Genomic DNA, 27,102 nt, shown 5'->3' with positions numbered 1-27,102 from the left:
GTGCGAATAAGTGCTTTCTTTTGCCTGGCGTGAACCGTTCAACATTCAGCTTAGCGGAACATCTCTAAGTTCTAGTACTTTGAGGGGGGAATACCTTCTCTCTATCTCCTTCCTTCATACCGTGCTTAATTTTACACATCTCTACTATGTCCCCCACTTACTTGCCACAATATCTAGGGAACGTTTAGCACCAAATTTTTCAGGAGCGAATATGGGGAAGAGGGGAATTAGCTTCAACACTAGTTCAGAGAATGTAAGCCAGAGCCTTTGTGGCAGTTAGTCCGCCAACTGTTGCCACAGCTTGGCCACCACTGTCTCCTGGCAACCAGAGTCTTTTCCAGCGTGAGAACGAATGAATGGTTGGCTTTGAACTGGTTGCTGGAAGTTAGAGGCTCACAGCGCTGCTTTGTTCTGCCTCGCCTGGCCGAAGGAGAAGAAGAGGCTCGCAGCTGAGCCCTCATCTCATCCACAGTTGCAAGAGCCCTTGCATCCATCACCATGAACTACCCCCCAGGGTGAGCCAAGGAGCGAGTACTCCGCGGAACTGAACGAGATGTGTTTCTGCAGGGATCCAAACGCTTGTATTGTGGTGATGAGCAGCTGGTGTGACAGTTATTCCAGAACAATTTAAGACAGTGGTTCTCAACCTGTGGGTCCCCAGATGTTGTTGGACTACAACTCCCATCATCCCTGAGCTCTGGGCTTGCTAGCTAGGGATGATGGGAGTTGTAGTCCAACAACATCTGGGGTCACACAGGTTGAGAATCGCTGCTTTAAGAGATGCTTACTTCCCGACGGTGGTCAGACATCCATTCCACTAGTTGGGAAGTCTCTTTTCTATTTATTAATTTTATTTGTATACTGCTATATCGTAAGAACAAATCAAGGTGGTTTACAGCAAAAAAAACACACACAAAAAAAACATAAAAGCATACAGTAAAAGCATTTCCAGACAGCAAATCTACAGCTGCCGGCTTTCCCCAGCTCAGGTTGGCAGCAGCCTCAGTGTGTAGAGCAGCCCCGCCTGAGCCCAAGCCCTGAAAAACCAGACATTTCCTTTAAAATGTAAAAATCTGCCCGGATGGGCATGTTGCCAGCAACCCCCCCAAAAAAGAGGACATGTCTGGGTTTTCCCAGACGTATGGCAACCCTACCTTGCACACATGCACACACCCTCTAGCTATAGATAAATGTTGGGCTTAAGCCAAATGGACATGAGTAGAGGGTTACATCTTGTTATTTTGTACTGTGCAATTTTCCGGAAGAGTTACATGGTGCTAGGAACAGTGTATCATCTTTAAGCTGTTGGTTGGTCTGGTGCAAAATGTTATGACTGCAGGCCTAGCTATAACTCTCTCTCTGTGTCTCTCTCTCTGTGTGTGTTTGTGTAATACACAGAGAGACTCAACATTTGATTGCGTTTGATTATGCATGATATTTGATTGTGACTGGTTTGTGATTTAACATTTCTATAACGGAAGTTGCCTTACAGAGGTTCGTCACTAAAAGGCCTAAAATTCTGTATTTTAAATGCTGTTGTATACCATTCCGCTGTCCAAGCGTTGTGAGATCCCAGGGGTCCCAGATGCTTACCAAGGGTCTGTGTTTCCTTTTGGGAATGAGGCACAGCGGAGACTGTGGTGTCTTTATGATAAATGGTTTATTCACACATATATACAACCTGAGCCCCCGAGGGAGGGGTTCACATCATCAACACCCCAAAAAGGCCTTGTTTCTCCCAAAGCCACAGCCTTGGATTCAAACAGGAATCAAGCATTGCTCTCAAAGTTGCTCTCTCTTTTCAGTTTGCTGCTTTACTTCTAGGTCACACTACAGCCTCTTTCGACTCTAATCTCAGACACTATCCCTCTCTCTCTGAGTTGGGAGGGCGCCCCATACACTTGCCATCTCACACAGAGCCCCCTTTCCTTTCTCTTAATTGCCCATCACTCAGACGGTCATCTCAACACAGGAAGCTAGCCTGCTTTATATCTGCTGGATCGAGGGGTTAGAATAACAACAACAACAACAACAACAACAACAACAACAACAACAACAACAATATTTATATCCCACCCTCCCCAGCCGAAGCCGGGCTCAGGGCAGCTAACAACAATAAAATAATACAACATCAATAGAATCAATAGAATAAAATAAAATAGAAGGATTTGGCATACAGCCAGTGCTTTTTCTGGGGGGACACAGGGGACACGTACCCCTAAAGATTTTGTGTTGCCCTGACCGATGGACAGGCATGCCAGCTGTCTCTGCAGTAGCAGCGCAGACTGGAGCTCTGTCATTCTCCCTGCTGGTGCCCAGGGAGGGGAGTCTGGGGCGGCTGCGACGGAGGCGACGGCGCTCCTCCTCTTGCCAGGCTAGAGCCAGCTAGTGAACACTTGTCTCTCCTCGCTCAAGCCAGTTCTGCCATTGCCATCGCCAGGGGCCTTCCCGTCCTCTCAGCGCCACTGCCGCTGCCTCGAGTCCCTTGCCCGGGGGTTGGGGGAAGGAAGGGGGCAAGGGGGAGGGGGAGCAGCCAAAATGAGAGTACCCCTAAACATTTTTTAAAAAAGAAAACACTGCATAAAGCCTATTTCCTCCCTGACTATTTACTCACCAGAAATGTGACTTCACAAAGGAGTGTACTGTAACTGACAGCGATTATTTTGTGAGTGTTTTAGGACAGCAAGAAACATGTTTTTGAATACTTCCTGTCCCGAAGGAGTGAAGACAATTGAGCTATCTTATGTAAATACCTCTTTCCACAATGCAGCTCTGATGTCACAAAGTGGGACTCTCATATCCTTGGTTTAACCATGTCAATGAAACTCATAATCGTATGGGTACTAGAGGAACCATGTGAGCTCTGAGATTTTTGTGCTTCGTCAGCAGCAAACGGGGTTCGGAGCCTGAAGAATTGTGATGCTCCTGAATCTTGTATTTCTGTATTGTTAACATTGGTGGTCTGAACAGAAATTGCAAAAGGGGATAACTTTTAACTGTTTCTCTTTAAGGGGACTGATTTCAGTAAAGGGGAAACAACTTGTGCTTTGACTTAACCAACCATGTATTTGTTAACCTGTTTCTTAATTTCTTTTTTCTTTTAGCAGGAAAATGTTTGGCCTTAGGGGGAAAAAAAAGCAACAAGAGCAGGATAGGGAGACCCAATATTTGTTCAGAAAAGGGTTGATGCCTTTTGTTACTAGATTACTGGCCTATCCAGTAATAAGGAAGATACTTCCTTAATGGCAGCTAATGACTAGGTAAAAACTGGATATTTCTCTGAAATGTTCTGAGTGGGGTGATTCATTAGTTTGCCGGTATATGACTGAATTCCCCCCAGAAATAAGCAACCATCTGGAAGCACTCCTGTCTTCTCAGTCATCTAGTCCAATTAAATGCTATTTCTGAGCAGAACACAAAATAACTGTGGTGGAATGGCTCAGGTGAATACTGTGGGGACACCCATAGAATCAAAGAATCCTAGAATTGTACAGTTGGAACCCAATGCAATGCAATGCTGTCCACAGCCATCCCTGGATGGGCTCGAACCACCAACCTTCTGATTATCAGCCAGACCCAATGACCCACTACGCCACTTGAGAGCCTCCAGTTGATTTCTAGCACAGTCTGGGGTATCCAGGCTGGGACTGATTTGCTTCAGGTGTTGACCATAATGCTTTGCTTTCAGGTATAAGGAGAGATTGGCTACCAAGTGCTTTCAAGAGCGCGTTGCTAACAAAGAGAAGTTTTCTGATGCCCTCAATGGCCAGCGATGGAGATTTTTGAAAAGTGGCCTGGATGACTTCAGAAATGGCTACCCTCCCCCTTCTGATAACATCATCATCCGAGGCAAAAAGGGGCCCGTACCAGTAATTCTAGAGTACAAAAAACCAGGCCCTTCACAGCTTGTGCCATATACAGACACGGGACTGAAGACCAGAAGCGACATTGTGTTCTCCAAGCTCAGTGTTTCTCAGAGAGCCAAAAAGGAGTACATTGCACAGACTGAGCACTGCCTGGCCCAACATCCACTTGCCCTTTATCCTCATCTGGAGGACAGTTTGCCCCCAGAGGTAAATAATAATCAAAATCATCATCATCGACAAGTTTCCAGCAATGCACATTCAATCACAAGGGGGAGTTTCACCCTTAATTCCTTCACCCTTAATTCCACATTTCACATTCTCACCTTTTGACCAAAGAATAGCCAAGGAAATAGAGGGAGGGGCAAATACTTTAACTCTTCGCATTAAACCGGCACCAAACATTTGCTTCAATCACTTACAGTGGTACCTTGGGTTACAGACGCTTCAGGTTACAGACTCTGCTAACCCAGAAATAATGCTTAAGGTTAAGAACTTTGCTTCAGGAGGAGAACAGAAATCATGCTCCGGCAGCGCGGTGGCAGCAGGAAGCCCCATTAGCTAAAGTGGTGCTTCAGGTTAAGAACAGTTTCAGGTTAAGAACGGACCTCCAGAACAAATTAAGTACTTAACCTGAGGTACCACTGTACTGGTATCAAAAAGACTGTGTGGCCTACATGGAAAAGCTTACACAGAAACTCATGGTATTTTTAAAGTGGGTAGATATATTAAAAGTTGGTTTGCCTTTACAATATATGTATCTACTGAAGGAAATAATGTACTCAGGTACTTGAAGGAATGTCTGTTTCTATACCAATGTACCCATATATTCAGGTAATTTCAGAGGCTTTCCTCCAGTTAATCCTGCCATCAGTAACAAGAGTAGTGGCAATCAGAGACAGAGTATTCTTGGCCATTGCACCCTTTTTGTGGAATTCCTTCCTCCAAGAGGCCTGCCAGGCACCAACACTGTTACCTATCGAGGGCCAGGCTAATATATTTTTATTCTCCAAAGTTCTTTAGTGTATTTTAATTTACTTTTTAAACGTATCTTCTTTTTGTATTTATTTTTGTATTTTGTATTTTACCTTAGAAACGCCACTGAAGAGCAAGTTAGGAATCTTTTAAGCAAACAAATTAATGGTTGGGGGAGGGCTGTAATGCTATACAAGGCTTTAGGGATGGCAGAGGCAGGGTGGGAATTGATTTAGTTTGCGTTTAAAAATGAGCCTATCTAATTGGCACATTCTGAAACAATCTGCTAAATGAAACACAGCCTTCTTCAGAAAATTGTTCAGATTTTGCAGTGCAGTTCTCCAGCTGAGTAACATGTACATAGCAGTATATTGTGTGCATAAGAAGGCATATGAACATACAAATATGCATTTTATTAGGGAACATTACATCCTAGTATGTGGCTAAGTGAACTCAAGCTTTGAAGAATGAGAAACTGAGAGAAATCAAAACTGACAGATTTGTGCATCCCTAGCAAGGACCAAGACTCAGTCCCAAATGGAGAATACAATTTGGACATGCCTGAACTAATAACGAAATAATGGAACCATAGAGAGGGTGGAGGGAAATCATGGGATTTGAGAAATCCCACATTTGGATATTACATTAATTGTATAAACAGTATGAAAAATGTTACAGTTTTATTATTTTAAATTTTTCTTTTCAGTGTATATTTTTATATGATGTTTGTTTTAATTAAAACTAATAAAAATATTATAAAACAACAACAGTGCAGGAGAAACCGTGCACTTGAATGAGAATGGAGAATTGAAAAGGAAAAAAAAAGACTCAACCCCAACTGTTCAAAATCATATCCCTGAAGCTGTGAGATTAAATATATACATGACATGTATATGTAATTGCAAGGCCAAGTCTGGGTTATTGCAGCCACTTTTCCGAGGCCTCACTTTCCCTTTGCTTTACCCACAGATGTTTCAGGACGTGGTGAAGCTCCTAGACCCTGAAATGCATCTGGCCAGAGGCTCACCTGACTATAGCAAAACAGAAGTAGTTCCCCCTACAGTTCAGTATCGGCTGCAGCAGTACGACAAAAAGTCAGAGTCAGGCTTCAGCCAAGTAACCCCGTGAGTACAGTGTTAGAATCATAGAATCATAGAGTTGGAAGAGACCACAAGGGCCATCAAGTCCAACCCCCTGCCAAGCAGGAAACACCATCAGAGCACTCCTGACATATGGTTGTCAAGCCTCTGCTTAAAGACCTCCAAAGAAGGAGACTCCACCACACTCCTTGGCAGCAAATTCCACTGTCGAACAGCTCTTACTGTCAGGAAGTTCTTCCTAATGTTTAGGTGGAATCTTCTTTCTTGTAGGTTGGAACCATTGCTCCGTGTCCGCTTCTCTGGAGCAGCAGAAAACAACCTTTCTCCCTCCTCTATGTGACATCCTTTTATATATTTGAACATGGCTATCATATCACCCCTTAACCTCCTCTTCTCCAGGCTAAACATGCCCAGCTCCCTTAGCCGTTCCTCATAAGGCATTGTTTCCAGGCCTTTGACCATTTTGGTTGCCCTCCTCTGGACACGTTCCAGTTTGTCAGTGTCCTTCTTGAACTGTGGTGCCCAGAACTGGACACAGTACTCCAGGTGAGGTCTGACCAGAGCAGAATACAGTGGCACTATTACTTCTCTTGATCTAGATGCTATACTCCTATTGATGCAGCCCAATCGGAGGAGGTGAAATGTGTAATGCGAAAGAATACCCCGCTAAGCTGATCTCCTGTTAACTCTGGGGTGACTTTGGAGCTTCTGCTCCTTTGAAATGGACTGTGGTGTGACCAGAGCCATACCTAGGGGTTGGCTAGGGTGGCCCTCACCAAGGGCACAGCCATGGGCATAGCCAGGATTTATTTTAGGAGGGGGAAGGCTTTATGTTAGGGGGACAGAACTGAGTTATCTGCGATGCAGTCAGTTAGTTAAGTACAGTGGTGCCCCGCAAGACGAATGCCTCGCAAGACGGAAAACTCGCTAGACGAAAGGGTTTTCCGTTTTGGAGGTGCTTCGCAAAACAAATTTCCTATGGGCTTGCTTCGCAAGACGAAAATGTCTTGCGAGTTCCTGCGGGTTTTTTTCCCTTTCCCCCCCTTTTTCTAAGCCGCTAAGCTGCTTATCCGCTTATCCGCTAAGCCGATAAGCCGCTAAAAGCCGCTAAAAGCCACTAAACCGCTAATAGCGCTAATCCGCTAAGCCGTCAATGGGCTTGCTTCGCAAGACAAAAAAACCGCTAGACGAAGAGACTAGCGGAACGGATTCTTTTCGTCTTGCGAGGCACCACTGTATTTTTTATGATTTAATTGATGGGGAGGAAGCTGCCCCCCTGGCTACACCCAGTGGGCATGGAAATCACAGCTTTCCACTCTCGTTCAGAGTGGCCAAGAGCCCGTCTGCCTGTCTGCACACTCAGACAGATGGACTAATAAAGGAGGAGGAGGAGGAGGAGGAGAGGCTGAACAGAGCAGAGCGGACCCAACCCTGATGGCCATGGAGGAAATCACTGGCAGAGTCTGAAAGGTGGCAAAAAACAAACTTTGTGTTTCTGGTCCATGGTCTTTGGATGCACTGTGTGGCGATCACACAGGGTCCCCAGATGTTTGACGGTCTATTGACCCTGTGCCACCACTGTATTTGCTTTCTTCGCTGCCACCAACCCGTTTCTCACGGGTACACACGGAGTCCAGTCAGTTGTTAACATTAACAAATAATCAAGTTTATTTTATAGGCATGAACAAGCTTATGGTTTCAGTTAATTTTCTTGTCAGTTTCTTAATCTTAGTTCCTTAACTGTCCTATTCGTTCCTAACAACTTCAAACTGATTATCCCAACTAAGTATCTGACTCCACCTAACAATTCCTCTCTCTCTCTCTCTCACAACACAACACGACCAACCCACAGACTATTCCTCCCTCTTCCTTCTTCAACTCCCAACTCTCAACTGAACTCCACACCACACCACTCCAACTCCCACTCTAACTACTATCAGTTTCCACTGGCCAATCACGTCACACTCATTTAACCCTTTCCTTATGACCCACCTAGGAGGCAAACACCACACACTGCCAAGCACACAAGTGAGCCTAGGTACGCCTCTGGGTGTGATGAAATACAGAAGTGCATTCGCTTAGAGGTTAACCATTAGAAACAGCTTGATGTCTGTTGGGTTTTCTGCAAGTGTGCCTCAAAACATTCGATTTTGTATGATGCTTCTATGTCTCACTTTAAATAATGACGACGACGATGCAATCTCTCATCTTCTCATAAGGAGCGGAGGAAGGAGATATGGTTTAACAGGGCAGTCTTGTAGCTGAGGGATATGGCAGCAGTACTATCGCTTGCTCCAACCCACCCTACTTAGCCCAGGCTGCAAAACAAACTGCCGAATTCCTGGAAGCTACATATCAAGAATAGGGACGCGGGTGGCGCTGTGCGTTAAACCACAGAGCCTAGGACTTGCCGATCAGAAGGTCGGTGGTTCGAATCCCCGCGATGGGCTGAGCTCCCGTTGCTCGTTCCCAGCTCCTGCCAACCTAGCAGTTTGAAAGCACGTCAGGAGGGGCCACTAGGGGCGCATCGGAAGATGGCTGACAATAACATTTCTCTGACCCACACGAGGTAATTAGGAGGCTGTGATGGGAGTAAAACAGCCTTCCTACCCCCCCCCAAGGTTGTGGGGGGGGCTGCCCTTGCCTGCTGTGCCCTATACCACCCCCAAATTTGTGGGGATGGGGGCACTAGGCACAATGCCCTCCTGTGGGATTTTGGCACTCCTGGACGCCGTCTCTGATTCGCGCCGCTAGCTGCAAGAACTTCAAAAGAAACAATTAGGATGAAGCGAATGCACATATTTCAAGGAAGGAGGGGGAGTACAGACTGCTAACAGAAGAGATCTCTGATAAAACAAGACGAGTCAGAGGAACAAGAATAAATCATGAGAAGATACGCCAAGACTCGGTATGGCAAAGGGACTGATAGGGAAGGGGAAAAAACTTTCCTTTCTTTCCTCTATGTGATTAAACAAGAATCCCCCCCTCACAAGTCAGAAATGTCATTTTAATGACTTAAGCTGTGGATTTAAGACTGTGTGGAGAGAATTCACTAACCAAAGCATGTTTCAAGAAGACTGTGAAAATTATAAGAGCTTTGGAATGACGCAGTAAAAAATACTGTTCTGTCGGAGGACTTAAGTCTGGGAGGAGGAACAGAGCTGTTTTTATATTGTGGGTGATACTCCTCAGAGGGACTTAAGAGTGGCAGATCTACGAGTTAATGATGGAAAGAGTGATGTTATTTATGAAAGCGATGATATATGGAAACCATCTGATATGAGGACTGGTCGAACGGAAAATTCACACAGGATTATAATTGGTGTTTGTCAGCTTAAGAAGATTATCAGAAGAGATCGTAAAGAAAAGAAGAAAAAATATACGAATAAGATGAGATGTGGAAACAGCAAGATAAGACTGGATAGAATTATGAACATTATTTGGATTGATTTGTGGATATTAACGCAGCAGCGAGAAGATGATCAGAATCCCCCTTCGGAACTTGAAATATGGGTCCCCTCAACAAAAAATTAAAATTCGGCTTTGTAATTCGGAATTTATATGATGTGATGTGATTTGATTTGATTGGTCAGTTAATAAAAAATATTTTTTTAAAAAAGAAAGAAAGCACGTCAAATTGCAAGTAGATAAATAGGTACCACTCTGGCGGGAAGGTAAACGGCGTTTCTGTGCGCTGCTCTGGTTCGCCAGAAGCGGCTCAGTCATGCTGGCCACATGACCTGGAAGCTGTACCCTGGCTCCCTCGGTCAATAAAGCGAGATGAGCACCGCAACCCCAGAGTCGGTCACGACTGGACCTAATGGTCCCTTTACCTCTACCTTTATATATCAAGAATGCTTGTGGTGTAGTTAGCAAAAATGTTATTCTCCTAGACACCAACTACCTTCATCCATTCTGGGATCTGGCAGTGGTAGCTGGGATTGTCAAGCTGGAGAATTCCATGCTAAGTGCCTGTCCCAGTTTTTGAATCTGCCTTGCAAACCCATATAGCCACATGGAAAGCACACAGCTTGGTTATTTTCCTGTAATCAGAGAGAGATGCAACAGAGAGATAAACAGAACAGAGCTTATTTTGAGGCCCGTATTTATTTACTTATTTTGACCTTTATTGACCACTCATTAAGAGCATCCTCTGGGAACTTGACACAACCCATAGAAACTGATCCTATCTATAAGCAGGCAATGTTGCAAGAGTTTCCCTTCTCTAAAGCTACTGCAAAGGCACAATAAATCTCTCAAAAACCTGCCACTTCTCATTTCGCTCTCCTTGCCTTTCCCCTCAATCTATGAATGTGGTGACTTCTCGCCAACATCTTTCTGTACCATACAGCATTTCCACATAAGGAAATAAGATAAGCTGGAGGACTCTGATGACTAATGTGGGAACAAGGTAACTGGCATCCCATGGTCAGGGCTGGATTTAGGTGTGATGAGGCCCTAAGCTACTGAAGGTAATGGGGCCCTTTATATGTCCAGCTGTTCTTTGTCAACAACAAATTGTTGTTGCTGCTGTTTTTGTGTTGAATATATGCTTTATGGTAATTTATGGACCTAATAAGTATCTAATAAGCAGAGAGAATTATTGGGTGCACTCTTCCCACCTTAGATCAAATCTATGCTGCCAGGTGCCATAAGAAAGCGGCAGAGATAGCACCCTGATCTCTTTCAGCTTCTGCCTTATGGAAGAAGGTACAGGGTTATAAAGGCCAGGACTAGCCGCCTTAGAAACAGTTTCTACGCTAATGCAATTCTGGTTATAAACGCAGCATAAGGGGTCTCTGTAGTATAGTGTATTTTAAAATGGGGTTTTAGAGTTTTTAGGGGTTTTTGAATGTTTTATGTAGCTTTTATGTAGTTTTATGTAGTTTTTATGTAGTTTTATGTAGTTTTGTGGTAGTTTTATGTAGTTTTTATGTAGTTTTATGTAGTTTTCAATTTCATTGTTCCGCAAGGGACAATGACAATAAAGATATCGTATCGTATCGTAAAGCCATTTGCAAGTAACAAAATATGTATTTTATCAAAGTAACACAACACAAAACACTGTTGCTGTATTTTTATTTTATTTGTTTTTTATCTTATATTTTGGAAATGTACATCCAGGTTTTTTCCTTTAATTTGTTTTGGGGGCCCTAAGCTATCGTTTGTTTAGCTTATATGTAAATCTGGCACAGCCCATGGTAGCAGCAGAACTCAAGCCAGATCATTTACAGTACCAGATCCTGCACATGAAACTCTGGGAATGTTTTGCAGGGATTTGTTCTGTGATATAAGAAGGCATAATTGTCCATTTTGCTCAATATTCAACACATGCAGCACTGTTTCTATTCCACTGCAGTTGTTCTCCCACCAAAAAGTTACATTATTCCCCTCACTATCCACTGGGGTGAAATCATGTAACATATGGAAATAAAGTTGTCATTATGTTATTCCTCCTCATTCAATTAAATGCAGTGGTGGGGGGAGGGAAATGTAATTGATTCTGTGTGACAGAAACTTGATGATCATGATGTATTTTTCATTCCTCTTTAGGCCCTGGGCGCCTAAAAGCAAGAACCCTTATACGTGGTTTAGTAAAAAAGAAGTGAGTGAAAGAGAAAAGGCAGCCCAAATAGCCTATATTCCTCCCTTGGATGAGAATGTAAAGCGTGCAACGAAGGAGTTTGTTGAGTGGGTCAGCTCAATGGTAAGCTAAGAGAGGTGCAATGGAAGACTTCAGGGCAAAACCGTCAAGGGTTCAGCTGATCCAGAATGGGGGACTTCATAAAAGTCATAGAATCATAGAGTCCGAAAGGACCCTGAGGGTCATCTAGTCATCTAGATTGAGCTTGAATCCTGACAAGACAGAAGTACTGTTTTGGGGGGACGGAGCGGGTGGGTGTGGGGGACTCCCTGGTCCTGAATGGGGTAACTGTGCCCCTGAAGGGCCCTGAAGTGTGCAGCCTGGGAGACATTTTGGACTTACAGCTGTCCATGGAGGCGCAGGTTAATTCTGTGTCCAGGGCGGCTGCCTACCAGTTCCATCTGGTATGCAGGCTGAGACCTTACCTGCCCACGGACTGTCTTGCCAGAGTGGTGAATGCTCTAGTTATCTCCCGCTTGGACTACTGCAATGCGCTCTACGTGGGGCTACCTTTGAAGGTGACCCGGAAACTGCAATTAATCCAGAATGCGGCAGCTAGACTGGTGACTGGACAACATAACACCGGTCCTGAGAGATCTGCATCGGCTCCCAGTACGTTTCCGAGCACAATTCAAAGTGTTGGTGCTGACCTTTAAAGCCCTAAATGGCCTTGGTCCTGTATACCTGAAGGAGCATCTCCACCCCCATCGTTCAGCCCGGACACTGAGATCCAGCGCTGAGGACCTTCTGGCGGTTCCCTCACTGCGAGAAGCAAAGCTACAGGGAACCAGGCAGAGGGCCTTCTCGGTAGTGGCGCCTGCCCTGTGGAATGCCCTCCCATCAGATGTCAAAGAAATAAGCAGCTGTCCTATTTTTAAAAGACATCTGAAGGCAGCCCTGTTTAGGGAAGTTTTAAATATTTAATGCTGTATTATTTTTAACACTCGATTGGGAGCCACCCAGAGTGGCTGGGGAGACTCAATAAATTAGTATTATCATCATCATCATCCCTGACCACTAGTCCTATTAGCTAGGGATGATGGGAGCTGTAGTCCCCAAACATCTGGAGGGCTGAGTTTGCCTAAGCCTGAGATAGAGCAACATTCTGAATTGTGGTGGATGTGGTCTGATTCATATTTGCATTTGTTTTCAGGCTGAAAATGTGTATTCAGACTACTTCCACGAAACACGGAATATTTGTAGAAAATGGCTATGTGAGGGATTTTTTCAGCATCCCACCCGATAGCTGTTTCTGTGTTCATCTTCCATAAATGTAAAGTCCTTTGACCAGTCTCTGTGCAGTATTTTAAACTTAGCACAAAATAGGGCACCACCACATCACTAAGCATAATGGAAATGTTTGTAATATCCTTATTTATTTTAGTGTGCTTGTTGTTATTGTTGACATCCATCTGTATTGAGAGACAATGGAGTTCACCTCTGGGGATGTAGTCATACCGCTGTGTTTCCAGAAGAGTGTTAATGTGTGATGGGTGCTTCTTATGCAGGCAATTTTTTGTATGTCTACACAACATTGTTGGCATCAAAATGTCAGTCCATATTTTTCCTTGTTTAATTCAGATTTACTTTTTTGGCATAAAATCCAGTAACCTTAATATTGGGTGTTGGAACCATTTGTTTGCAATATTAAGCCCCCATTTGGATTCTGAAAGCCCCCTTAGCTATTAATAATACAGCAGGCAAAATAGAAGAATTGTTCACTCAGAAATCAGAATACAATAATACATAGTCAGGGGAACTTTGACACATTTCTTAATCTCTGTTCTGCTGTTGAGTAAAAAGCAAAAGGAAAGAGGAACTGAGAAACTTGTTAATTCAACATCAGTGAAAGTCTCCAGTGTGATTCATGTGCAGCATGACTTGGTCAATCTTGTGAGGTTCTAAAAAATAGCAGTAGGGTGTAGAGCTAGTGGTTTAAAGTCTGCACTTTAGCATTAGCGGGGAAAACTTACTGCATACAGTATAATAGAGAATTTTGTGGAGCCCCCAAAAAACGATGTGGTTTTGAAACATTGGTTATCTTATAATTTGCATATTTTAAGGCAATGCAGTCTCACAGTTCCTGCTACTCAGACACATGTGGGCCTTTGCTCCAGTATAAAATAAAGGGACCCCTGACCATTAGGTCCAGTTGTGACCGACTCTGGGGTTGCGGCGCTCATCTCGCTTTATTGGCCGAGGGAGCTGGCGTACATGGCCAGCATGACTAAGCCGCTTCTGGTGAACCAGAGCAGCGCACGGAAACGCCGTTTACCTTCCCGCTGGAGCAGTACCTATTTATCTACTTGCACTTTGACGTGCTTTTGAACTGCTAGGTTGGCAGGAGCTGGGACAGAGCAATGGGAGCTCACCCCATCGCGGGGATTCGAACCGCTGACCTTCTGATCGGCAAGCCCTAGGCTCTGTGGTTTAACCCACAGCGCCACCAATTGGAAGAACAGTGCACCCTTTGCACCAGTATAATTTAGCTATTTTCCCACTTGTTTCTTTATTACAGCCAAGCACTTAGATGCATAAACAATAGCTTACATAATGTGAGCCATATAGTTCCGTCGTGCAGTTGTCTGTTTATTTATTTATTGCACACATGTTCAAAAACTTTAATAAACACTTTTAAAAACAATAGTAACAGGGGAAAGGATAGAACAAACGTTTTGCTTTCAACCAGTTCTGGTATATAAATTAACAGGAACTGATGCTTCCTCCTCCAAATTAAGAGAGATAACATTCTGGAACAGTCCCACAGGAAGAGCTGAGCTTTGTGAAGGGTTATATTCTTATTTCTCTTCTGATGACTTGTTTGTGGTCTCTCCCTCCCCCCCCCCCTTTGCATGTGATTTTGGGTGCTCTCTGGAGCAACGTGGTTTGGAGGCAGGAAGGTGGGAGACATAGTGTCATCTGATGAAATCTTTGGAGTGACTTCACGTTCAGGTCTCATTAGTCATCTCCTCTAGGGCAGATGACTAGTAGAATCAAGAGGTAAAGTCCCCCCACCCTTATATTACATCACTTCAGGTTGCAGGCAAGGGAAGTATGATTTTGACTGTTGGGGCAGGTTCCTGATAGCCAAGTGATGCTGCTAACCCCTTCAATTAAAGCTGGAGGTGTGCTTCACTCTTATGCCTTCTGGCTTAGGGCCCTCGTATTTATGGGACCGCCTCTCCTGGTATGCCCCGCAGAGGACCTTAAGGTCCATGAATAACCATAATTTAGAGGTCCCGGGCCCTAAGGAAGTCAGACTATCCTCCACCAGGGCCAGGGCCTTTTCAGTTATGGCTCCGACCTGGTGGAATGCTCTGTCCCATGAGACTAGGGCCCTACAGGATTTAACCTCCTTCCATCAGACCTGTAAGACAGAGCTATTCCGCCTGGCCTTTAATTTTAATTTAGCCTGATCTTTTATTTCCCATCTCTTCCCTTCCCCTCTCCTTTTTATGAAGATCACCCGCTCTGAGACCCCACAGCAAATTCTCCCCTGGCCTCCTCGCTGGCCCAAGTAGGACCAATTCAGCCAGCTAGCCCTGGGGATTATCTGATTGATTTTTGATTTTTATTGTTATTGATGTTTTTATACCATATTTATGCTGCTTTTATAATTAAGTGTTTTAAAGTGTTTAAAATTTGTTGTTAGCCGCCCTGAGCCCGGTTTTTGAACCGGGAAGGGCTGGGTATAAACACATTTTTATTATCTTTTATTGTTATTATAGCATGGGGAGGTTGCCCTAGCACAAAATTGTTAAGGGTGCAAAATTTAAACACTTGTTGCTGCCTCAATACAGCTGTCCACACTTCCATCACTGGGCACATGACTTCTCCATGTGAACCAGTAAGTGACTCCTCCATACAACGAAACAACTCTTTGCTGCTGAAGTAACCTGCTGTCTTCTGAGTGCATGTGTGAATGCAGAGCACCCTAAAAGACTGCAGTCATATGCCCACAATTAATCAGCGTGACCTAACGGTGGCGAAACAAGAGGCCAAGGTTTTTGCTCTAAAAGCTGTGACAATTAGAGCTGATGACACAACTAGTCTTCTTCCAGGCCCTTGCCCATCTGCTGAAATGTGCAGCTCACCACTATTATCTTCCTTAGAGAGTGTTTGCATGAATGAAAAGGCTGCCTTCTGAAAGTGTTCTTGGACTTCTAATCCCAGGGAGTCGAAAAGTATAACATTGACGAAGCCACCATCATGAAATTGTTTGACACAAGCTACGAATCAGAATCCAAGACGTCATCGCCCATGAAAATTGTACAGCTTTACAATGTGCCAGGAGAGCTGAAGGAGTGCCTGGGGCACCGTCCGGACTGGCAAACCATCAAGAACTCTATGAAGGTAAATTACAAGAAAATCTCAGTTTCAGTGGGCTGTGAGTTTGAGAAAAGGAATGGTAGTGGGATGGGTGGGGAAAGGAGTGGTTGCTTAACTCTTATGGATTTATACTGGAACTTCCACACATCATTCTGCAGTGTTTCCTCCGTGTTGCCATATTATTGCCATCTGGAGGGGCACTCTTGCACTACAGCACAACAAAAGTAGCACAAAAAACAAACCAGAACATTTGTGTTACAAAAATAATTTCAACAGGAGCTTACAGGACATGCAGTGTTTGGAAACGCAGCAGTACGACTGCCCAGAAACCTCTGCAGGTGCAAAACAGTATTGAAAGCCAGATTGCATATAACTGCTCTGATAACGTCATGATCACAAGCCATCATGAATGCACAAGCCAAAGGATGTATGGAGGGTTATGAATTGTTTGGCATTTCTGCTACTCAGAACAGTGTTCTTAGATTGCCACTTGCTGGGAACTCTGTAGTACTGCAGTTGCAGAGATCTGCAGGTTGGTGACTTCTCTCTTCATTAGATACCAGGAAAATGTCCACCAACTGGTGGGAATAGGTAGGGAAATTTGGCCCTTAAGATGGTCTGCAGTTGAATGGGACTCACAGTTGTTCCCTGTGTCCTTTCTTGATCCTTAACCTCCAAGCCTGATGGGCACAAGTACGTTGGTTGCTTTTCTAGGCACACAAATAGGTCTGAGGTGAGGGCAAGGATTGGTGCAATCAAGGTTGCAGATATCACAGAAATGCTAGTGGCTCCCTAATGTTGCCATATTTCCCCCCTGTAAAGGAACATGGGGACTGTTCTCTCCTTGGTGAAAAGGGACATATTTCCGCAAGACATTGTGTTCCCCTCCCTCTTAGCTTTGCACCAGGATTTTCCCCATCCATATCAGCGAAGGTGGGTAGTGCTCGTTGGGGCTGGTAGAGTGGAAGGCAAGGAGGCCAACAGTAGGCGGAGCCAAGGTCAAGGACAGGCAGAGCCAGAGTCAACTAAATCTAGTTTTGTCGCTTCTTCCTCTGAAATATACTCAGAGTCAAGAGTGGATTTCATGCTCTTTATTCAGCTCATAGTGATGAGGAGGAATGGAAGTTCCACCAGAATGTCTGCTTTATACACATTATTTACACAATGGGCCCCACGTAATTGGCTAATTCCGGGATTCACCTGTAGGCCAATCAGGTTGTGGATTCACTTCTACCTGGAGCTGGATTGGGTGGTTCCTGTGGACCAATCAGACTGCTGCATTCTGAATCCTATTGTTCTGGGACCAATCAGACTGCTGCATTCTGAATCCTATTGTTCTAGGACCAATCAGACTGCTGCCTTTTGGATCCTATTCAACTCAGTATATAAAATCCTCTCTGCTGAGCTTTGCAAGGGCAGCACTGAGGCTACAGAGGAGGAAGCCAACAGGCAATGCCATCCCACAGGCTGGTTGCAAGTTGGAAGGCAAGGAGGGGGGTTGCCTGGGGGCAGAGTGACGTTGGTGGGGCAACCCCTGCATTTGCCCTAATGGACCAGCCTCTGTTGCATGCCAAACCAACAAGACCACATGGATGGTGAGTAATTTTTATGCCATCATGGTGAGATGTAAGCACAAAATGAATACAGTGGTACCTCCATGACATATGCTTCAGGTTACATACGCTTCAGGTTACAGACTCCGCTAACCTAGAAATAGTACCTCAGGTTAAGAACTTTGCTTCAGCATGAGAACAGAAATCGGGATCCGGCGGCGCAGCAGCAGCAGGAGGCCCCATTAGCGAAAGTGGTGCTTCAGGTTAAGAACAGTTTCAGGTTAAGAATGGACCTCCAGAACGAATTAAGTACTTAACCCGAGGTACCACTGTAGTTATAAAATGACAGACATGGCTAAAAACAACAACCCACCTAATACCGTGCTCTTGTTCTTTTGCCTATCAGACACCTCCTCCGCCAAAATGGGACAAGATTAAATATGGAGCCTGGTATCTTCCCCCCAAGAAATGGAAAAAGAAAAAAGTCAGAGATGAGGAAGAAGTCCCTGTATGTCTGCAATCCTTTATGGATTTAAGGAAGAAGAAGAAGGCGCCAAAGGTAATGAAAATGCCCATAGTGTTCTATGCTGGCCAAGTCTTGTTATAGGGAATTCATGAGGTAAATAAATGTCGGTAATTTTTAGCCATCTTCCAGCAATGTTTTTGTGCTTGATAGGTACCAGTGGGACACGGGTGGCGCTGTGGTCTTAACCACAGAGCCTAGGACTTGCCGATCAGAAGGTCATCGGTTCAAATCCCCGTGACGGGGTGAGCTCCTGTTGCTCGGTCCCTGCTCCTGCCAACCTAGCAGTTTGAAAGCACGTCAAAGTGCAAGTAGATAAATAGGGACCGCTCCGGCGGGAAGGTAAACAGAGTTTCCGTGTGTTGCTCTGGTTCACCACACGAACAAACACCGGCTCCCTCAGCCAGTAAAGCGAGATGAGCGCCACAACCCCAGAGTCGTCCACGACTGGACTTAACTGTGAAGGGGTCCCTTTACCTTTACATAGGTACCAAATGCACTCAGTTTGCCTCAGTTTTGAATAGACACATGCACTCAAGGAACTCCTTTTGTGTGTGACAAAAAGCAGGCACTGGTGGCTTTTGGGAAGCGTGAAAAGTGGTAATTTGAATGCCATTCACAACTGACATGAGGTGTCATGGATACCTTGGGTATCTGTCAGGATTTCCCTATTTATAGAGGGGGGGCAGTGTGGGTTGGAATTTCGCCACTCAACACAGCTTCAGGGCTCTAGCTGATGTGTTGTCAAGTGATATGAAAGTTCAGTAAGTGGAATTTGATGCATGGTGGCTAAGATTTTCACTCATAGAAACAGTACTTTTTGATGTCGCAGTGAACAAGTATAAGCAAACAGTTCCAAAGTTTCTGAATGAGCAGCAATTCAGAAACTGACACACAAAATAATAAATGTGAATGGAAAATGCACTGCAAAATTTGTTTATCTTATTTGTAAGAAAATTACCCAGGTGCGCGGGTGCACCTCTGGTCCCTAGGGGCAATGATATAGGTAAACCTGAATAGGTGGAAAATAGTGTCTGAACATTCCTTTCCTGTGTGAAATTAGTAAAATCTATTGTTGCAGGTGGAGGAGGCAAGTGGGTTCCATGCAATCTACGCCTTTGAGCAATTTCTTGACAGGAAAGGTTACAGGAAGCCTCAGGTGAGCAAATCCTACTGTCCGTGATACAACTAGAGATCAGAATTGAAGCAGCTGCAGCTGTGTAAAGGCAGTGTTTTTATGTGGCTACATCAAACCTTCCCAACCATGTGTGACCTGCCAAGCCTAACTTACTAGTGCTTGACAACTTACTAGTGCTTGTTTTTGCAGTCAAGGCAGCAAAATCAGGCATCATGCATGGCTGATGGGTTGTATAGGTCTGGTCTAGAGCAGGTGTGGGGAACCTCAGGCCAAGGGGCAGATGTGGCCCTCCAGCCCTCTCTGTCTGGCCTTTGAGATTCTACCTAGGCCACACCCCTATCTAACCACACCTTCCTGAGGCCACACCCCTCACCTGCTATGTTTCACACGTTTGAGTATTTTTGCCTGGCTAGAACATGCCCTTGTGACTGCTGCTTGTCTGGATGGAGGAGAGAGGGGGGTGTGAGTGTGTGTAGAGAGTAGCCTACTGTATAAAGGTAAAATTTACATTAATTGCTCTGCCCCCCCTTTTGCCTCTGGCCCTGGCCACCACTGGCCCCCAGAAGATTGCCCAGAAGGGAATTAGATGAATTGGGACTCCCACATATATTATGTGGGAGTCCCATAGTTTAACTATCCTCTGTGTGAAGAAATAAGATAATGATTTGAGATGGTATGGGAACTTGCAGCATTTACATAGCACAAGAGTGCTCAAAGTGCCCAGTGACCTTGTAAGGGCAAGGCAGTTTTATTTATTATTATCCCCTTAATGCAGACGGAGGTATGCTAATGGCCATCAGATCAATTAATTAATGGTAGAGAATTGAACCAGGGACTTATTGGTTCATAGCTTAGGCTCTTCCTATGCATTTCCTTTTGTTTCACTGCTGACCAAACACACTGCAGGTTTCCTGAAACAATATACAGTACAAACTATCGCCTAACATAACCCTTTCCCTATTTAAGAACTGTCATTTATAAGACTATAACAATGTAAGAAAACCCCTACTGGATCAAGTCAAAGGCCCATCTACTCCAACATGCTGTTCTCATGGAGGCCAGTCAGATGTCTAGAGGAAGTTTGCAAGCAGAACCTGAGCGCAACAGTTCCAGTGTGTTTTAGGTGCTTTTGTGTTGTGTTGGTTCACTCTTCTCCTAATGGATGGTAGTCAACTAAGTTTTACTCAGAGTACACCCACTGAAATTAGAGGGCCTAACTTAGCTATCTTGATTAACTTATACTATTACTATAGTTACTATCACCCACGCTTCCCTCTAAGTTCTCAGGGTAGGTGACAGTCATTTAATATGCAATATTAAAAACAATATTTAAAAACCTGCAACTACAAACAAAAACACCATCTAAATAATACAAGTTCACACGGCTGTATACAATTTAGATTTCTGGTGTTTATTCAATGTGTGTACTCTGCATAAACCTCAGTTAAATATAACCCTTTGTGTTTGTTTGGGTGATAAAAAGAGAACCATGCATTTCTCAAAAGGATATTAACTGGACAGCTGCTGGTATCTGGAGGCATGCAGAATTTGGCAGGGAATAAATTGGAGGGCTGTAATATGGATTCATTTCCATAGTAGTACTTGTTACAATGCAGCCACATGTCCCATTAGACAGACAGCTGCTTCTTTCTTGCAAAACACCCTCACAAAGATGTGATTTGCAGAAAAGGGGCAGGAGGGGAGGAGTACTAAACCATTTCTCCTAGTTGGTGCGCGCGCGCACACACACACACATACACCTGTGCCACTTCACCTTTCACTCTAGGCTACAGTTCGCTTCATACGTTGCATTTTGTGTTATGCGCACCTAAGACCCCCCAAGTGAGGCCATCCGGTTAGCTCACATGGCTAGAGCCTGGTGCTGCTGATAATGCCAAGATCGCGAGTTCAATCCCCGTACGCGCCAGCTGTGTATTCCTGCATTGCAGGGGGTTGGACTAGAATCAGCGGTTCTCAACCTGTGGGTCCCCAGATGTTGTTGGACTACAATAATAATAATAATTTATTATTTATACCCCGCTCATCTGGCTGGGCTTCCCCAGCCACTCTGGACGGCTTCCAACCAAATATTAAAATACAGTAATGCATCAAACATTAAAAGCTTCCCTAAACAGGGCTGCCTTCAGATGTCTTCTAAAAGTCAGATAGTTGTTTATTTCCTTGACATCTGATGGGAGGGTGTTCCACAGGGCGGGCGCCACCACCGAGAACGCCCTCTGCCTGGTTCCCTGTAACCTCACTTCTCGCAGTGAGGGAACTGCCAGAAGGCCCTCGGCGCTGGACCTCAGTGTCCGGGCAGAACGATGGGGGTGAGCTCATCCCTGAGCTCTGGCCTTGCTAGCTAGGGGTGATGGGAGTTGTAGTTCAACAACATCTGGGGACCCACAGGTTGAGAAAGGCTGGACTAGATGAACCCTTGGGGTCCCTTCCATCTCTGATTCTAAGTGTGTACCTAATGATGGTACAACGGCCACAAGCATATGGGTATATGCATAAGGATCAATGAACAGCAACAGTATTCTGCTAAATGTATGTGTGGCGACAAATGTGGGTGTGTTGCAACCTAATGTGTGAAATGGCCTTGATGTATACAGTAGTGGAGGGTGGAAACCATTTTGCAAGGCTGATCCAAAGAACAGGAACTTATCACAGTCCGATTTGGGGACAGCTACTACCTCGGTCAAGCTGATGGATGACCTCTGCCGGGAGACAGATACAGTGGTGCCCCACAAGACGAATGCCTCGCAAGACGAAAAACTCGCTAGACGAAAGAGTTTTCCGTCTTTTGAGGTGCTTCGCAAGACGAATTTCCCTATGGGCTTGCTTCGCAAGACGAAACGTCTTGCGAGTTCTTGCGAGTTTTTTCGCTTTCCCCCCCTTTTTCTAAGCCGCTAAGCCACTAATAGCCGCTAAGCCGCTAAGCCGCTAATAGCTGTGCTTCGCAAGACGAAAAAACCGCAAGACGAAGAGACTCGCGGAACGGATTAATTTCGTCTTGCGAGGCACCACTGTAGATAAAGCAACATCCCTCCTGGTTTTCCTAGCTCTCTCACCAGCCTTTGATAACACTGATCACACACACACAGCGGGCTGGCATAAGACTGAATCTTCTTGGTAGTGGCACCCGTATTTGGGTAATTCCTTGATGAAGACCTGGATAGCTCAGTTGGTTAGACCATGGTGCTGATAACACCAAGGTTGCAGGTTCGATCCCTGTATGGACCAGCTGCATATTCCTGCATTGCAGGGGGTTGGACTAGATAATGTTCAGGGTCCCTTCTAACTCTACAGTTCTATGATTCTATGATTCTATAAGACAGTTCAGCTGTCATGCTTTGTTGGCTTTTAGAAGCAAGGTGGTCCAAGACTGTTTCTCTGAATCAGGATTTTTAAGACGGAGAATGCCTGTATATATTTTATGACGCTCTTGTAGAGTAATTTTATTTTATTTACTGTGCCGTATTTCATTGTAAACCGCCCATATCGCTCACTATTAAGCAATAAAACAATAAAACAATAAAGTTAAGAATTAATGGTGAGGATAAGAAATATTGCAACAATTAAGAATCATGAACACAGTGAAAACAATAACTATCAGTTGCAAATTGAGTTCAGACTGGGAGTATTCAAGAGGTATCAACCCTGGGTTAAATTTTTGGTTAGAGCTGGGTTTAGCCAACATTTCAGTAGATTGGGTATCATTTTCTTTGCACTGAAGCAGTTGTGCATGTGGGGATGGGGGCAAGTGGACTGTGGTTGCAGCAGCGGGGGCAGAGGAACATCAACCTTGCTATTTTATGATGACCTGATCTTTTCATTACCTGCCATGCTATTTCTGGTTTTAATTATTTTAATTAATTACTTATGGATTATTGTCTTTTAAATGTTGCTTACACCTAACACTACTATGTTAAGAGGAAAGGTGGAATATAAATTAGCCATTAAGGGGGGGGAACCTTCCCCTATCCCCCTGCAATACCATTTTTCTAATGGGAATTGCACCCATTAAGCTGCTTTTAGATGGGGTGTTTGTGGAAAGAATTTCCTCTACTCAACCTATCTTTTTTCACCTAATTTGGGAAAATCCATGGGGTGTCAGGTTAACTTCCATCCCTACAGGATTGTAGCGTAAACCACTTTGCCAGCCTTCCCCAGCTTTGTGCCTGAAATATACTCGGAGTCGAGAGTGGATTTCATGCTCTTTATTCAGTTCATAGTGGTGAGGAGGAATGGAAGTTCCCCCACAATATCTACTTTATATACATTATTTACACAATGGGCTGCACGTGATTGGCTAATTCCGGGATTCTCCTGTAGGCCAATCAGGTTGTGGATTCACTTCCACCTGGAGCTGGATTGGGTGGCTCCTGCGGACCAATCAGACTGCTGCATTTTGGATCCTATTGTTCCAGGACCAATCAGACTGCTGCATTTTGGATCCTATTCAACTCAGTACATAACAGTGCCCTCCAGATGTTTTGGACGCATGCTAACTGGGGCTGATGGGAGTTGGGGAAGGCTGCACTATGCTATGCCAGCAGTCATTCTGCTTGTTATGCAGTTCCCAAAGTCACAAAGTGCCTGTTTATAAAAGAGTGGCAGCCCTAAGCAGAATAAATTACATTCTCAAGCATTTTTGCAAAGCGGACAAAAAAACCAACACAAAGTAGAACAAGAAGTCCCTGTGGGCCCTGAAGGCACAATGGGCTGATTTGACACACACTCTGCCCTGCCCCTGGCTGTTCCTGAAGGAAACATCCCACACCGTCTGTCTCTGTTGCAACAATTGTGCTGCTCCCATAAAGTTAAGGACCCACCAACTGGAATAATTACTCACAATGTTCTGGTGCGGTAGTGCTTCGTGGTGGGTGGGGAGAAGGCAGGCGAGCGACCTTCCTCTTGGAGGTGACACCTGCACAACACAACAAAACCCCTTAATTATTTATCCTTGGAAGACTGTGCCCAGGGCCAACCTGAGGACAAAGAGTGGGCAAGGAGGACTGCGGCCCCTCCTCTGTGGCCAGTTCTACAGGGTTGCCAAATTGAGTGGCTTGCAAAACTGGGCTGCAAAATCTCACAGTGTAAGAGGGCTTCCTGCTCTCAGGCCTCACAGTAATGTCCTGTTTTCCTGCCAGTTGCCCCCCTGTTCAAAGTGAGCTGAGGCACTTTCCTCGGTGGCAGATCTAGCCTCTGGAGGTGAGCACCACCTCTGTAGCTGGCTACCACTCCCACTTTCTCTGCACCCACCTCCTCCTCTTCCTCCACACCGGTGGGTGGGGGGGCAGGGTGGGCACGACAGAAACAGCAAAACATCCTGGGCCAGCTCTGAGAAGAGGGGCAATCTTGGTTGTTCCTCTGCCCCCAGAGGGAAAACATGGCTCAGGAGAGGGCATTCTCTGTGGCAGCCCCTAAGCTGTGGGACTCCGTCTTTCCCTCTGCCTGGCACTTTGATTATACAGCTTCCAGAGAATGCCGAAGTCTCACCTCTTTACCCTGGCTGTTGACACTTGAAGTGTATATTTTTAGCACCCGCCTTATTTTGTGATTTTAACATGTAATATTGTGCTTTAATGTTGTAAGTAGTGATGGGATCTTAGGGTGGAGGGCAGGCAATCAATCAATCAATCAATCAATCAATCAATAACAAAGAGTCAGCTCAACTTAGTACCCACTTCAGCTAAGCATCAAGGCAAGCACCAAACCTGTCCACCCCACAATATTCTGGTTGTGCCAGAATGTGGACAGTGATGTGCATTTGAACATGTGTCTCCCTGATAGAAATTGATGGCTGCTGCATTTAGATGCTTGTTCAGGTCCTTGTTTCTGCCTAACACTTCCTGATCCTGCAAGTGATTCCCTACAGCAGCTTTCTTATGCAGATAAGGTTTCAGGTCTGCTTTCTACATTTTTGGTGTGGCTGCTCCACTTCACTTCAGTATGGTAGATATGCTCTATGGGTATCTTACCATTAGAAACTAAGGGGGTATGTGATACCAAAAACTTCCCCGTTCCTTTCCAAACCTCTTCCCTGTGACCATATTAATGCACATTTATACGTGATAGGGCAAAGCCAAAACGTTTGGCGATCTAACAGGGAAAACTAAGACAATGAAGACTGGAGCAAAGGACTTGAACAGATCTTCATCCGAGAACCTGAAGGAGCTGCATGAAGCTAAACTAGAGGAGTTCAAGAAAAGTGTTTGCTTTCCTCCCATTTATTTGAAAAGGAAACCTCTCCTCCGTTCCCCCCGACCCGGTCTCTACTTGTAACATGAATAAATAATGTTTTAGATCATTCTTGGAAATGTGCGGTATATCCACATACATTTTCTTTCCTATTGATCTTGTCTCTTTGCACTACTTTCGTTTTTGAGCCTGTTTTGATACATTCAGCAAAATCAAGTCATAAAGCACATGAGGCTGTCACAGCTTTTGAATACTCCGTGTGAAGGGAGAGACAGAAGCTCTTTGCACAGGAAAAATAAAATCTGTTAGCAAAGTGGCACGGAAGGGGAAAGGTTTATACCTAACTTGGAACGTAGAGGGGGCTGCTCGCATACAGCCCAGTTAGACAAAATCAGAAATAAGTAGTTGTTTGAGAGATGCATGCTGTGCCCTAATTAAGTCTCCTCATTCCTGACTTTCCACTCAGGTTTATTGTTGTCTCTGAGGTTCTCTAACTGGGCTCCACATGCACAGTGCAGTGGCTTCAAGCTGAACTGTAGCATAAGAGTTGCAACTACTCTGACTAGCACAAGATGTTAAAGAAAACTTCCTAAATTCCCAAACCAAGCTTGGTGCCGTCCAGATGTTTTGGATTAGCACTCCCATCAGCTTCAGCTGCAGATGATAAGAGTTGTAATCCAAAACCTGTTGAAGGCATGGAGTTGGCCTCGGTGGCCCTAGACCAGGGGTCTGCAACCCGCGGCTCCGGAGCCGCATGTGGCTCTTTTACACCTTTGCCGTGGCTCCGGGGCAGATACTAGCGAGGGGAGGAGGCACATTGTGCGCCCCAACACTCCCCACTGTGGCGGGCGCTGTACTGGCTGTGACGTCGCATGGGGGTGGTGCGTGCGTTAGCCACGCACCGTCCCGACGTCACCTTCCCGGTTTTGCGGCTCCCAGTTTTTTTTTCTTCGGAAACGGGTCCAAGTGGCTCTTTTTGTCTTAAAGGTTGCAGACCCCTGCCCTAGACCAACAGAATACTAACTGGACCACACTGGCTTACCCATCCAACCACACACACTGTGAAAGCTGTCTCAGTTGGTTACCAATTTTACTTTAACATGGCAAGTTTGTTTCTTACATTGATGCAACAACTGATGTCGTCATCAGACAATGGCTAATATGCCACAGAAAATACAATTAAGTTGTGATTTACCATGAAAACGTTGCAGCCCCCTATGTAGCTTATTGCCATGGCAACATGATAATTCTTGTGTTTGTCTGCTTCAGTTCCTTCTGCAGATGTTGGCTGCAAATAATTCTGCCAAGCTATTAGAGGAGGATGACCCTTCCTCAAGGAGATTATCTATGAAGACCCTTGAAGAAATGAGATTGAATTCCTCCTCAGTCTTCTAAGAATCAATCCTGGTCAGCGAGCGCCTGTTTTTCCTTACGAAAAACCAAGGCAAAAAGTTACTTGTAAAGAGATCGCCAAAGTTATTCCAGATTTCACACTTCCCTTCATCAGAAACTGCAGAGACAAGCCTAATTTGTTACACACATAGATAAATTAACTAAGGAAATGGGTGAGGCCATAAAATTCAAATAAAAAAATGGCCACTAAAATGTCTACTATTACAGGGGTAGCAGAGAGAATTATTCAGACATTATATATTAGGAGAAACTTAGTACATGTATTATGAGTGTAACTGTTGTTTAACACGATAATTTACATACAGTATTTGAAATACTGGCTGTATCTAATAAAAGAAGCTTTGTCTCTGAACTTGA

The 27,102-nt window shown here is 44.8% G+C and overlaps 1 protein-coding gene across 5 annotated transcripts; it reads left to right on the top strand.

Annotated features, from left to right (window-relative positions):
• The first annotated feature begins 206 nt into the window (after positions 1–206).
• LOC309350231 (protein FAM47E-like) lies at positions 207–27,102 on the top strand. Of its 5 annotated transcripts, XM_081877053.1 has the most exons (9): positions 207–515; positions 3,689–4,073; positions 5,808–5,962; positions 11,492–11,645; positions 15,756–15,935; positions 17,871–18,023; positions 19,069–19,146; positions 25,210–26,032; positions 26,320–27,102. In XM_081877053.1, exons 1-8 carry the CDS (start codon positions 499–501, stop codon positions 25,414–25,416), a joined length of 1,329 nt encoding a protein of 442 aa, XP_081733179.1. In that variant the 5' UTR covers positions 207–498; the 3' UTR covers positions 25,417–26,032; positions 26,320–27,102. The 5 variants fall into 5 exon arrangements, with proteins under 5 accessions (XP_081733179.1, XP_081733176.1, XP_081733177.1 ...); XM_081877050.1 differs by lacking the exon at positions 25,210–26,032 and having other exon boundaries at positions 223–515; positions 26,602–27,102; XM_081877051.1 differs by lacking the exons at positions 207–515; positions 25,210–26,032 and adding an exon at positions 2,659–2,745 and having other exon boundaries at positions 26,602–27,102.

This window comes from Podarcis erhardii, assembly GCF_964252035.2.
Source record: "Podarcis erhardii genome assembly, chromosome: 9".
In the NCBI taxonomy this organism is placed as follows: domain Eukaryota; kingdom Metazoa; phylum Chordata; class Lepidosauria; order Squamata; family Lacertidae; genus Podarcis; species Podarcis erhardii.
This window is presented reverse-complemented; position numbering and strand designations above follow the sequence as displayed.

What these genes read in the sequence shown, in the direction of transcription:
- LOC309350231 (XM_081877053.1), top strand. An exon ending in TTGAGTGGGTCAGCTCAATG is followed by an intron (nt 11,646 to 15,755) that starts GTAAGCTAAGAG and finishes TTCTAATCCCAG; the next exon opens with GGAGTCGAAAAGTATAACAT. An exon ending in AAGGTTACAGGAAGCCTCAG is followed by an intron (nt 19,147 to 25,209) that starts GTGAGCAAATCC and finishes TATACGTGATAG; the next exon opens with GGCAAAGCCAAAACGTTTGG.